The 11,951-nt window shown below is 49.2% G+C and overlaps 1 protein-coding gene across 1 annotated transcript in view; it reads left to right on the top strand.

Moving 5' to 3' along the window:
* The first annotated feature begins 7,704 nt into the window (after window positions 1-7,704).
* The window catches only part of FLVCR1 (FLVCR choline and heme transporter 1), a 113,359-nt gene continuing 109,112 nt past the window's right edge, over window positions 7,705-11,951 (top strand). Inside the window, exon 1 of the mRNA XM_069233912.1 lies at window positions 7,705-8,652. Coding sequence (XP_069090013.1) covers window positions 7,942-8,652 — 711 coding nt within the window. The 5' untranslated portion in view covers window positions 7,705-7,941. The remainder of the gene's footprint in view (window positions 8,653-11,951) is intronic.

The raw sequence follows: 11,951 nt of genomic DNA, 5'->3' as shown, positions 1-11,951 counted from the left end.
AAATAATTACAACATATACTGTAGTGTAGGAAAATTGTGCCAACAGTGGCTAAAATCATCCTCACTAGATGCGGTTAAGACACACCTCAGTTTCCTGTCTAACGACACTGACTTACAAGATTTTTTGAAAGGCCCAAAGATACCACGTAGGAAGCGTTTCTTGTATGAGGTATACAATGAAATATGGAAACTTTCCCAACAAGAGGCTGCAGCCCGGTTAAGGCAGATAGATCAGGAAAATCTGAAAAATGCATTAGCTGTTGTGGATAATGGGATAAACACCTTGTCCGACCGGATATATATACAATTAGCAACATTGTTTCTTCTGCTATAGACATTATACGATCTGATATGTCTTCTTTATATCATGGACAGAGTCAGACCAGGTCCATTATGCAGTTGGGTTAGACACTCCAGACATTGAAGGTGGGTCGCGTTCCATGGCAGCACATCAGTGCCAGGGCAATATTTTTTTCCTTTAATTTGACGCGACAACAACAACTATTGGCTAAAAAGGAGGCGACTTATGTCATGCTTAACATTGAAAAGATAGAAAGATTGCCTTTTACCGTGGCCGAGATTCCTTCAGCAGAGTGGTTGATACACCGGGTTATTAATCTGCCTATTTCTACATTACAATTCACTTCTTGTTTGAAACATGTTCCGGTAGGCGGATATGAAAAGTTGGGAGATAGTTACATCCACGAGGTGTGGGAGCTTCCCTTCTCGTACAAATGCCTCAATGGCATGAAAGAGGTCTTTCTTAGCGGCAGTGAATGCGAGACCTCAGTCAGCCATTCGATGATTTGTAGACAGCTGTCCTTGCATGGGGCGTGTAATGCCTCGGTTGCGAACTTGGCTTGCTATCTGAAGGGAGTTCCAGTCCCCTTGATTAAATGCACTTTCCAGGTGCTTTCAAACGGCAGCTACGTCCTCCTCAATAGTGAAGACTGGTGTGGCATGCGGGCCGGAATAGTTTACGTTGTTTCGGTCACTAAGGTCGTTACATGCTGCGGTAACGTGTTGTTTTCCCCCACTAAAATTAGGGAGGTAGCAGATATTTGGCCTCACATTGCTACTTCCAAGGTGAATTTTGACAAGTTAAGTAGACTGAAGGCTTTATTGTTTCAGAAGCATGTGGCCCTTACATCTGCACGCGAGATCTACGCACTTCAGGTGGCAAGGTCATAGGCGGAAATACAGTCCCTGTTAAATACGAACTTTCCGAGACACTTTGGTGAACTCGTGGGACGCATATTTAATGCGTCCAGCATGGCTGGATTAGCACATTTTTTCAAAGCTGTTGGTATTGGTTTTGTTCACACCTTTTCCTCTATATTCGGTTTAATACCTTCGGCTATTCATTCAATTTTCGGAAGCATTTTTGGGGGATTTCCGATAACTTTGGCTTTATTAGCTGGCATTTTGCTGTTGCTGTTGTTTTTCCACAATGGCTGTCCCGCCGCAACAAGAACAAATGAGGGCGCTCCCATCAGCGCAGCTGTGTCGTGAGCGCATGATGCAGCATTTTGGAGCAACACTCCTGGAACATTTGGGGTGTGACTGGTCTCTTTCATTCAGACATTCATTGTGTGCAGTCCGTGTTTCGGTGCAGTTGGTGCTCTTTTGAACATGCACTGGAAGTTTGTCTCTCACAGCGACGCCCCTCAGTGATTGATGCTGATCTGTTGATGTTCTCATTGAGGGTTCATTATCAGACATGCGCGCTGCGGCTGGGTTTGCTCAGAGAAGCTGATTACGAGCTACCCTTCCTGGAGGAAGTTACCATTAACTCGTTCATAGGCACTGCACGGGATGCCGCCTTGGTTGACACTGGGGCTATGGAACACACCTGCTCCTTGGTAGTTTTTGGCGTGGATTTACCGATTTTGTTATCTGCCGAGGTGGAGAATCTCCTGCTTTCCATGACTGATGCTTGATTTGGAACTGTCCTAAATTGACATTTTCCTTTGAATTTGGCTTTTGGCCGCATGCTCATTTTTAAAATTGCCAAATAGTATGCTTGTGTGTCCTCTTAACTTGTTAAAATTAAGTATGGTTTTAAATATATTTTAGCTTAGGGCATTTTAGCTTAGGCTTAAACCACTTTCTACCGACAAGGGGAGGGTGTAGTGTAGCCATTTTTAATATAGCTTCATGCACGTTAGTTTAACATACTAGGCAGCTGTGCACTTTGCCCTAGATATATTTTATTCAACTTTGCACTGTTATTTTACAATAACCAGTTTTACGGTCTTGTTTTAGTTTCTTCTATCACACTGTTTAGCTTAGTTCAGCACTGTGTTCTCAAATAATGCATTCTTGATCGCCCTGTGCTTCAGTCAAGGCTACAGTCGGGTACATGGCCGGTAAACGTGGTAGAAGTTTAATCTCCAGTATTCGTAGAAAATACACGTCCTTACGTAGGGACATTTTCTTAGAACATCAGCATGTTAGTTATAAAAACACTTCCTAGTACTAGTACACGTCAAGAGGGAGATTCCAGCCAGGAACCTACAACTAGATGCTGAATGCCCCGTTGCAGATGCTGATGCGGATTTCAGGCCTTTGCTCAGGTATGAGGGTTGATGTCCTCCCGGGGGAACCTGAAAGGCAAGCTTAGAGCTTCACATGCTGTGCTCGAACTATAACTTAAAGAGAAAATAATCTAGCAGCACTGTGATAGCCTTATTCTTGTGCTTCACTCCCATCGTTACTATTTTAATCTTACTGTGTTGTGTAGTTCTGGTTATTGCAGCTCACGCTTTGCTACCTAAAATGCAGTTGTTTTATTAAACCAATCTTTAAAACTTAAACTGCCTTTGTCATTTATATATGAGACCGTACTGTGTATGAGAGAACCGGTTGTGACCTGAGTGACCACGACTTCCCTGGGAAGTGCTAAGATGTCAAGCGCTCGGCTGCCCAATTGTCTCTTCCATTTGGGAGAGATGAGGCACTGCTAGTTAGCTCGAGCAAAACCCGGATTTAGAGTGACAAGTGTCATCCACTGTGGGTCAGACTCAGTCCCCCACACTGTGAACGATCTTGCCGCTCAAAATCCAGTAGTCTTATTAGGATAATGAGAGCCTACGCGACAAGGCCACTGATTTCTTAATAAGGATTCCCACCCATCTCAAGTCCGTGGTGTAGCCAGAATGCGCTCTTAGTACGTATCCCAACCTATCTAAGGCATTATAATAGTTCCCCTTGAGATTATGTATTTCCTGCATGAGTATAATGTCTGGGGCGTGACGCTTCACGTATAGTAGGACCAGTGTGCGTTTCACCGGACTACCAAGGCCATTGACGTTCCATGACCAGATATTTAAGTTTGTGTTCATGATGTACAGTGTTGATGTTGGTCCCTGCCTGTGGTCGAATATCTGGTTTCTTAAGTGTGATTTCTCTCACCCCACTGTGGCCTAATGTACTGCATCTCACTTCCATGTATTTCCCCTCCAACTTCAAGATTAAGCAAACCAGCAACATAATAGCACTTAACCAAATTAGCAAAACAGTTCCCCTAAACTCCTCCCTCCCTGTTACCCTGCTGAGTTATAACATTCCCACTGCACCAACTTGCTGTCTGTCACCCCAAATCATACATTCTATTTTGGGGGTGAGCCATCGCCGGCTCGATACACCACGGATATTAAAGCATGTAATAATCAAGTCTACTTCCCCTAGGGAGACAGAATAACCTTCCATCCACGTTCGATCATTGGAACCATTTTTCAGTGGCCCCATCCACCTCCTCTGTCTCTTGTTCTGACGACAAGTCCACAGTGTAAATTGTCCCCTTTCCCCTGCAGTCAAGTTGCCCCTCATGGATCTTTTACAATGTGCTTCATCTGTCATCTCCCTGAGAAAGCCACATGGCCCCCAGTCACCCTTACAGCAGTCCCAGGCAGGCTCTTGTCTCCAATTTGTCTCTTGCCCGCCATTCTCCAGCCCTTGAGCCAGCCCCATGCCTCCTCTGGCGATGTAAATTGCCACGTCTTCCTATCTGCTACCACTCGCAATATTGCTGGGATCAGCATCATATATTTCACCTCCTTGGCACGCAGTGCCTTCTTGACGTCCTTGAAGCATTTCCTTTGATGCTGCACCTGGAGGGTGAAGTAGGAATAAAGACGGATCACCGCATTGTCTATCTGCAAGTCCTCGTGTGACCTGGCTGCCTGCAGTATTGTGTCCCTGTCTCTATAGTTCAGGATTCTGGCAATAATCATTTGTGGTGGGGCACCTGACTTGGGGGCAGGCCCAGCATCCTATGTGCCCTCTCGACTGTGAAAAAGTTTGACAACCTCTTTGGCTGCAGCTTGCTCAGTACCGGATCTTCAACAAAGAGATCCACACTGGGGCCCTCCATGCCCTCCGTTACACCTACTATCGGGATGTTATTACATCTGGCCCTGCCCTCCTGGTCCTCCAGCCGGGCCGCCATTGCCGAGCTTTGCTTTGTGAGGGACCGAACCTGCTCCTCTAACCTCTTCGTGGTCGAGAGCAGGCCCTCGGCATGTGTCTCTGCAGCTGTCACCTTCTCAGAAATGTTCCCAAAATCTGCCCTCAACAGATTGACCTCCAGGGTCGGTGCGTCCAGTTTAGGCTCAATGGGCGAGATTGAGCCTCAGAGACCTTGAAGAGCCACCATAATGAATCTGAAAGAGGGTTCACCAATCTGTAGTAGGCCTACTTCCGGAGTCTCACCCCTCGGGTCCCCGAGCTGTCCTCCAGAGGCCATCTTCACTGCGTACCTGTCCAGTTTGTTAGCTTGCAACGATTTGGGCTGCCTGCCCTTGACCATGACCCAGTGGTACTGTCACTTCTTGCACTACTCGCCAGAATGTTCCAGGCCTGATGCCCACCTGTATCACCATTGGGGGCCCAATCCCTGTTCTCCCAGGGATGTATGAAAACCATTGGTCGGAGGGGGAGGGGGAAAGGGGAGAAGCACAGTATTCCGGACTGGGCCTCTCTTCACGGAGCCCCTTGAAGTGCCGCCATCCAGCTCCCACGCTGTGGCTCCTGCCCGCAATAATGACCGATGCTGGGAAGGAGTAGGCGGCAGAGCGTCACATGCGCCCCCGCCCACTGGGTTCAATGTGGGTAACGTTTACCTCCGTAACCTCCCCTCAGCCTGTAGCTGGTCTTCCTAATCGGCCTCGCCGTGACCTCTCTTGGCTTCCTAGGAGCCAGCCTCACTCCGTCGCTCCACTCAGCCGCTCCGATCACCAAAGGGGTGGGGCTCCTCACTCCCCCATGCCCCAACAAGCTTGTCTCCGGCACCCCCACCCTCCGCCTCCAAACCTGCTGACAGCTATCTGATTCCTATTCCACCACTACTCCTCGATTGCTTCTCCGGGCACCTCCACCAGGCCGATAGTCTGTGGCATGCTCTACCTCTTCATGTGCACCACTGCAGCTGGCCGCCACTCGCTCCTGATCAGCCGCACCGTTCTGCTCCGGCTGCCATCTTGACCGGGTGTTGCGAGCGGCTAGATCTTTTCTACCTGGCGTTGGGCTGATTACCGTCGGTCTCACATTACCATGACGTGCCCATGCCGTACAGGATCCTCCCAGGGGTCCCCGGTGGTTGGTGAGGCAGGATAGATACAGGATTGTCGGGGATTATACGCAGGCTATGCCAGAGCTCATTCAGCCGGCGGCTGGCCACGCCCCCTTTTTTAATATTCTTGATCATGGGTGATACTATCTCCATGCTCTTAACGTTTTTATAACTTTTTCCTACAGTGGTCCTTTATACAGTTCTTTTACTAAGGAGAATGTGTTTCCTCATAGGTATTCTTTTGAATACACAGTCTATTTCTCTTGTACCAAATCGGTTTTCTCCTGGTTAGAGACTCTCAATATTCTTGGGTCGCTTCTGACACACATTTGACATACTAACATGGATGAGTTATTCCCATGTTTTTCATGGGCCACTGGAATTATGCGGCAAGGGAGGGCCAAATTATGCAGCAGGGTTAAGTCAATTATGCGGCTAGACAGCCCGAATTATGCGGCATTATGCTGCACATTTTGTGATAGTATTATCTCATTATTTTGTCATTTTTAAACTTGTTAACACTATCAGGGCATTGGTTGCACCTCATTAGTACCAGTTTAAGCCCTAAATATGGCAATAAGCTACAGGAAGATGACCAGTCAAACCTTGCAAAGGGTCTTCCACTGCGCAATGACACGTGTTGCAGCGTTTTTAATAACGTTTGATCTGTTTGAGCTAGAAACAATGTTTTTCTTGTCCAAATCTGCAGATTATGCTACAGATGATGGATTAGGTGGCAAAAGCAGCAAATCTTCAAATATGCGAAAATCACTACGGCCGCACAATCGCATAATTTCAGTGGCCCTGCTTATAGTATTATTCACCTGTGGTTCCTTCCATAGGTTTTGATGTTGCAGAGTATTTTATTACTGACCTTAATTATTATGACTGTCTGATCTTTTTGTCTTGTTCTAGAGTGGTTTTATGATACTTAGAGACTTTTTTGGGAGGTCTCAGTTTGCATTCCCTCCTCCGGGTTACTATGACTTTGGTATCTGATTCTAAAGTTAGGAATCTGTGGCTACATGTCTCTAACAGATGAACAAGTTACTTACCTTCGGTGAAACATTATCTAGTAGAGACAGGATCTAGCCGCAGATTCCTTAATGACCTTCCTATCATCCACGCTCTGCGAACTGAGTCCTCATTGGTCTCAGAAGATTTTGTTATGGAAATCTACACCTTGAATTAAGAATGTGGTGATTATTTGAAACAGGGGTGTCTTTTGTGCTAGCACACTGTTTCAATAGGCAGTTTCTATTTGTGGCACATTTTGGGTGCAGAAAATAGTCACGGAGGAAACTGGGGATTATATGGACTCCACTGACATTACATCAAGTGGAGGACATCGAGACAAAGTCACGCTATGCTCTCTTCTGAGGCACAGATGTGCTATGGGAAAAAAGTTTCTGGATCCAGACTCGCGCCTAGGGAAGATTGTAAAGTACGGAATCCTGTCTCTACCGGATAATGCGTTACTGAAGGTATTTGTCTATGCACTTCATTTATTCAGCATGCGGGCCTAGAACCCACAGGCAGCTGGGTCTCTGGTTGCCTGCAGTCCAGCAACTGGGGCAGCAATAATGACACTGCATTCCAACTGGAGTGAAGAATTTTAACAAACGATTCTATGAATTACACAGTAAGCAATCTTTAAAAAAACGTAACACAAAACATATAGCAGGGAGTAGAAGAAGCAAATGCACGCATTTGCTAAATAGTCAACCAACGTGAAAAACGTAAAACGAAAAGTGAAGACAGTTTCCCCACAACACCTTGGAGCAGCTTCTTAAAATCCACCACCATCGCTCCAAAGCCGTCCCTGTAAAAACGAGATGCATGACGAGTCATCACCTGTGAGTCACAAAAATCCCTTGACAGAAACGGCCACACCCCGCCTACAGAGTCACGCCACTTTCGACCAATGAACGCGCAGCTTCCGAAACTGGGCGGGGTCATCAAACTCAACGTGGAAGGCGGTGCTAAAACAGATATTCTCTTGTCGCGGGTAGGCGGGCGGACGTTCTTACCCCCACCCCCGCATACCTTCCTCTTTTAGCCCCGCCCCTTTTCCGTAGCGAAAATGCTCATCGTTTATTGGTGGATTTCATCCCCTGGCTGATGCTGCGGGCAGAGCCTCTCCCGGCGCTGATTGGTCGGGGCGTAGATGCGCTTGACAGCCCGGCGCACACGCCTCCCGGGCAGAGAAGAAGCGTGGCCGAACCCCGCACCGGGAGGACAGGGCATCGTTTCCTCGCGGCTTTGTTACGTTATCCTTCCTGCCCCCGGGTGTGACCTCGCGTGTTCCCATACCTCTGCCACGCGGTAGCCAGGGCAGCAGCATCCGGTGGCACTGCCAGTGTCCTCCCATGCCCCAGGTGTGCGCAGTGGCATCAGCAGCATCACCCAGTCATCCCGCCGGAAGGCGCACCATGGTGGACCCCGAGATTATGAACCACCACCCACACCCCCGGCCCGGAGGGCTCACCCCGGAGCAGCACGATGGGCATGCCAAGGAAAACGGCCCCCCAGGGGCTTTCTCCGCTTGCAACGGCCTGGTGCTGGAGGGGCCGGGCGCGCCAGCGGAGGAGACGCAGGCCATGCTGCCCTGCGACCCCGGGGGGCAGAGGCAGCCCCTGGAGACCCGGCTGTTCCTCCGGAGGTTCGTCATCCTCGCCGTCTTTAGCCTGTACTCCCTGGTCAACGCCTTCCAGTGGATCCAGTACAGCATCATCGCCAACATCTTCACTCACTTCTACCAGGTGACCAGCGACAAGATCGACTGGCTCTCCATGGTCTACATGCTGGCCTACGTGCCGCTCATCTTCCCAGCCACTTGGCTGCTGGACAAGCGAGGCCTGAGGGTGACCGCGCTCCTGGGCGCCGGCCTCAACTGCCTGGGGGCCTGGGTCAAGTGTGCCAGCGTGAGGCAGGACCTCTTTGGAGTCACCATGTTTGCCCAGGTCATCTGCTCTGTCGCCCAGGTCTTCATCCTGGGGCTACCATCCAGGGTGGCCTCCGTCTGGTTCGGGCCCAAGGAAGTGTCCCGGGCCTGTGCCGCTGCAGTGCTCGGGAATCAGGTAATGTCTCTCGTGATTTTCGAGGACCTCGTGATTAGACTATTTTTTCATGTGGTTTTAACGTGTTTGAATGATTGGCAGACAGTGTTTTCTTGTGTTGGCCTGACATTTTCAGGTTTGGAGGCATTGAATTTCATATTTCTAGAAAAAAAGTAACATTGATTGAGTGTGATGTGGTCAAGTTTTATTTTCGTATGGTAGTGTCTCTTCTGAGAGTGGCCTAGACAAAATGGGAATGGAAAGCCATCTAGAGAAATTCCCACTGGTTTAATTTATTGGCACAATGTCACTTTTTGGCTGTCTTAGTGTATCTGCATAAATTGGGAAGAGTGTGCATGTCCAAAGCAGCATGACTCAGCCCCACTCCACCCCTCCGATGCCTTGCCCGAGGAGCCGAAGACTGTGTGCCTGTGTAAGCGTTCCTGCGGCCTAACAGTTCATTCAGAACCAAGCCTTTGAGTCATGTTCATTAGACTAGGGTTAGTACCATTCTGAAAAGCCACAGACAAGCTAAAATATAGGGAATGGAATGTTAGCCAGCATCATTCTTAGTACTTAAGAGCTGCTGGCTCAAGTGTTTCCATCTGTCAGCGCCTTGTCTAATTCCTGCTGGTAAATGAGTGAATTATATCATTTTTATACCACACAACAATTTAAGCTAATGCTTGACTCTGATGAACATGACACCTCCAAGGACTATATTAGGTCATGTGACCACAGGGATACCACTTCTGAAGCTTGTGAAAGTGGGTGTGGACGTGAGAATTATTTAACTTGGTCTTGTTGGCTACAGTGTTCCAAAGTTAGACACCCAACATGCATTAGCTTTCCTCCAATACCTTTGCGTCTATAGAAGGGAACTATCCTTAATATAATTTCCACTGTGCATTATGAAAGAAAAACATTTCTGAACAATTTAACATTTTTTATTTCTTTTCAAGTATCATGTTATTGGTATTGCACGTTTTTAAAGGTAGGAAATGGTGCATGGATGGCTGAATACATGAGTTATATTTCATTAAATGAACTAACTCGACCACTGAGGCACTTCTCTGTTGGAGGGGCGAGCTCAGTCTTAGAGAGAGATCGCCTCAACAATTTCAACTATTTGTCAGACTCTGGCAGACGTCAGTGATTTCCATTTTTTAGCAATTTAAACCACGTCATGCTTCCTGTAAGTATTTAGGGAGTATGACCATAGAAGAACTCATTGGTATAAAGAGTTCTTGCAATAATCCACTTTAAATGGAACTACATGCACGTCATTTGCTTTTATTATATACATGGATGAATTGACTGGTTTTACGAGTCAGTTATCTCGAATTCCATATTTAGCCACTTTTCGTTTATGCCATGCTCCTCGGTGTGGCAAGATGTAACTCCTCCAGGTCTCAGATTAGGGTTGAGCTGGTAGCTCTGTAGTTCATCTTTACCTTTATCAATAAGTCACCCTATAGCGATGTCTATAGGGGGCGGGGTCTCTCGTTATCTAAATCAAGTGGGTGCCCAGAGGTGAGGGACATAAACAATGTATCATGCCAAGGACATGAAAATACATTGAAATGGTCCTGGCTAGGGATGGTTATTGTTCAACATGTACTGTGGCAGGTTACACATACAGCAGACGTTTGAGTCCTGCATAGCGTGGTCGTCGAGACAAACATCAGAAAGCTTTTTTTAGAAATATTTTTTATTGAACAGATAACCAAATATTTAACAGCAATACACATTAGAGCCTTGTTTCAGAAACAAAGTCTGCATACATACCACTAACATAGCTAATACACAGAATTGACCATCAAACATTCTAAACAGTAATGGAAACCTAAAAGGGGGGGGAGGGGGTCAATAGCGATTCATACCAAAGCTATAGTAAACTCCTGTTGGTATTTAACCCCCTCGCTATACGTAGCAAAAATACAGCACCAGAGAGATTACTAATGCATTTATAGGGCCCTCAGGTTTCAAATATGTAATCCCTTAACCATGGATCAAGCTGCATCCTCAGTTGTCTGCGCATAGAAAACATCGGCTGAAACAGGCAATATCGAGAGAGGCGCTTTGCCGAAATCTGGGCTTTACAGCTAGAGTCACTAAACCCTGGGGGCTCTTGGAATATTTCAGCCGCTCTTGTGCACCTGCCTGTCTGTGATTCGTACCTTTTATTTGTGAGCCTACCGCATTGAGGAATTGTGATTTAGAAGTGCGCCCTGCTTCGCGGTAATTTTCCATCTGGTTGCCCTCGTTGGCTGAGTCACCCGCCTCCCGCCCACTTTTAGGCAGCTGGCAGTTTCCGTCCTGCTTTGTCTCCTCAGTCGCTGCCGTTCCTGTGGTGACTGATGTCAAACCCTCCACGGGGCCCGCCCGTCGGGCGTGCAAACCCGCGGCCCAGTCCTGGGAGGGCCCCCTCACTGACCTGCTGTGTGAGCCCACCCCGGTCAACTGAGCACAGCCCAGTCCTAGGAGGGCCCCCTCACTGACCTGCAGTGTGAGCCCCCCCCCCGGTCACTGAGCGCAGCCCAGTCCTAGGAGGGCCCCCTCACTGACCTGCAGTGTGAGCCCCCACCGGTCACTGAGCACAGCCCAGTCTTAGGAGGGCCCCCTCACTGACCTGCAGTGTGAGCCCCCCCCCGGTCACTGAGCGCAGCCCAGTCCTAGGAGGGCCCCCTCACTGACCTGCAGTGTGAGCCCCCCCCCGGTCACTGAGCGCAGCCCAGTCCTAGGAGGGCCCCCTCACTGACCTGCAGTGTGAGCCCCCCCCGGGCACTGAGCGCAGCCCAGTCTTAGGAGGGCCCCCTCACTGACCTGCAGTGTGAGCCCCCCCGGGCACTGAGCGCAGCCCAGTCTTAGGAGGGACCCCTCACTGACCTGCAGTGTGAGCCCCCCCCGGTCACTGAGCGCAGCCCAGTCCTAGGAGGGCCCCCTCACTGACCTGCAGTGTGAGCCCCCCGGGCACTGAGCGCAGCCCAGTCTTAGGAGGGCCTCCTCACTGACCTGCAGTGTGAGCCCCCCCCCCGGTCACTGAGCGCAGCCCAGTCCTAGGAGGGCCCCCTCACTGACCTGCAGTGTGAGCCCCCCCCCGGTCACTGAGCGCAGCCCAGTCCTAGGAGGGCCCCCTCACTGACCTGCAGTGTGAGCCCCCACCGGTCACTGAGCACAGCCCAGTCTTAGGAGGGCCCCCTCACTGACCTGCAGTGTGAGCCCCCCCCCCGGTCAACTGAGCACAGCCCAGTCTTAGGAGGGCCCCCTCACTGACCTGCAGTGTGAGCCCCCCCCCCCCCCCCGGTCAACTGAGCACA

This window comes from Pleurodeles waltl, chromosome 5 (genome assembly GCF_031143425.1).
Source record: "Pleurodeles waltl isolate 20211129_DDA chromosome 5, aPleWal1.hap1.20221129, whole genome shotgun sequence".
NCBI lineage: Eukaryota > Metazoa > Chordata > Amphibia > Caudata > Salamandridae > Pleurodeles > Pleurodeles waltl.
This window is presented reverse-complemented; position numbering and strand designations above follow the sequence as displayed.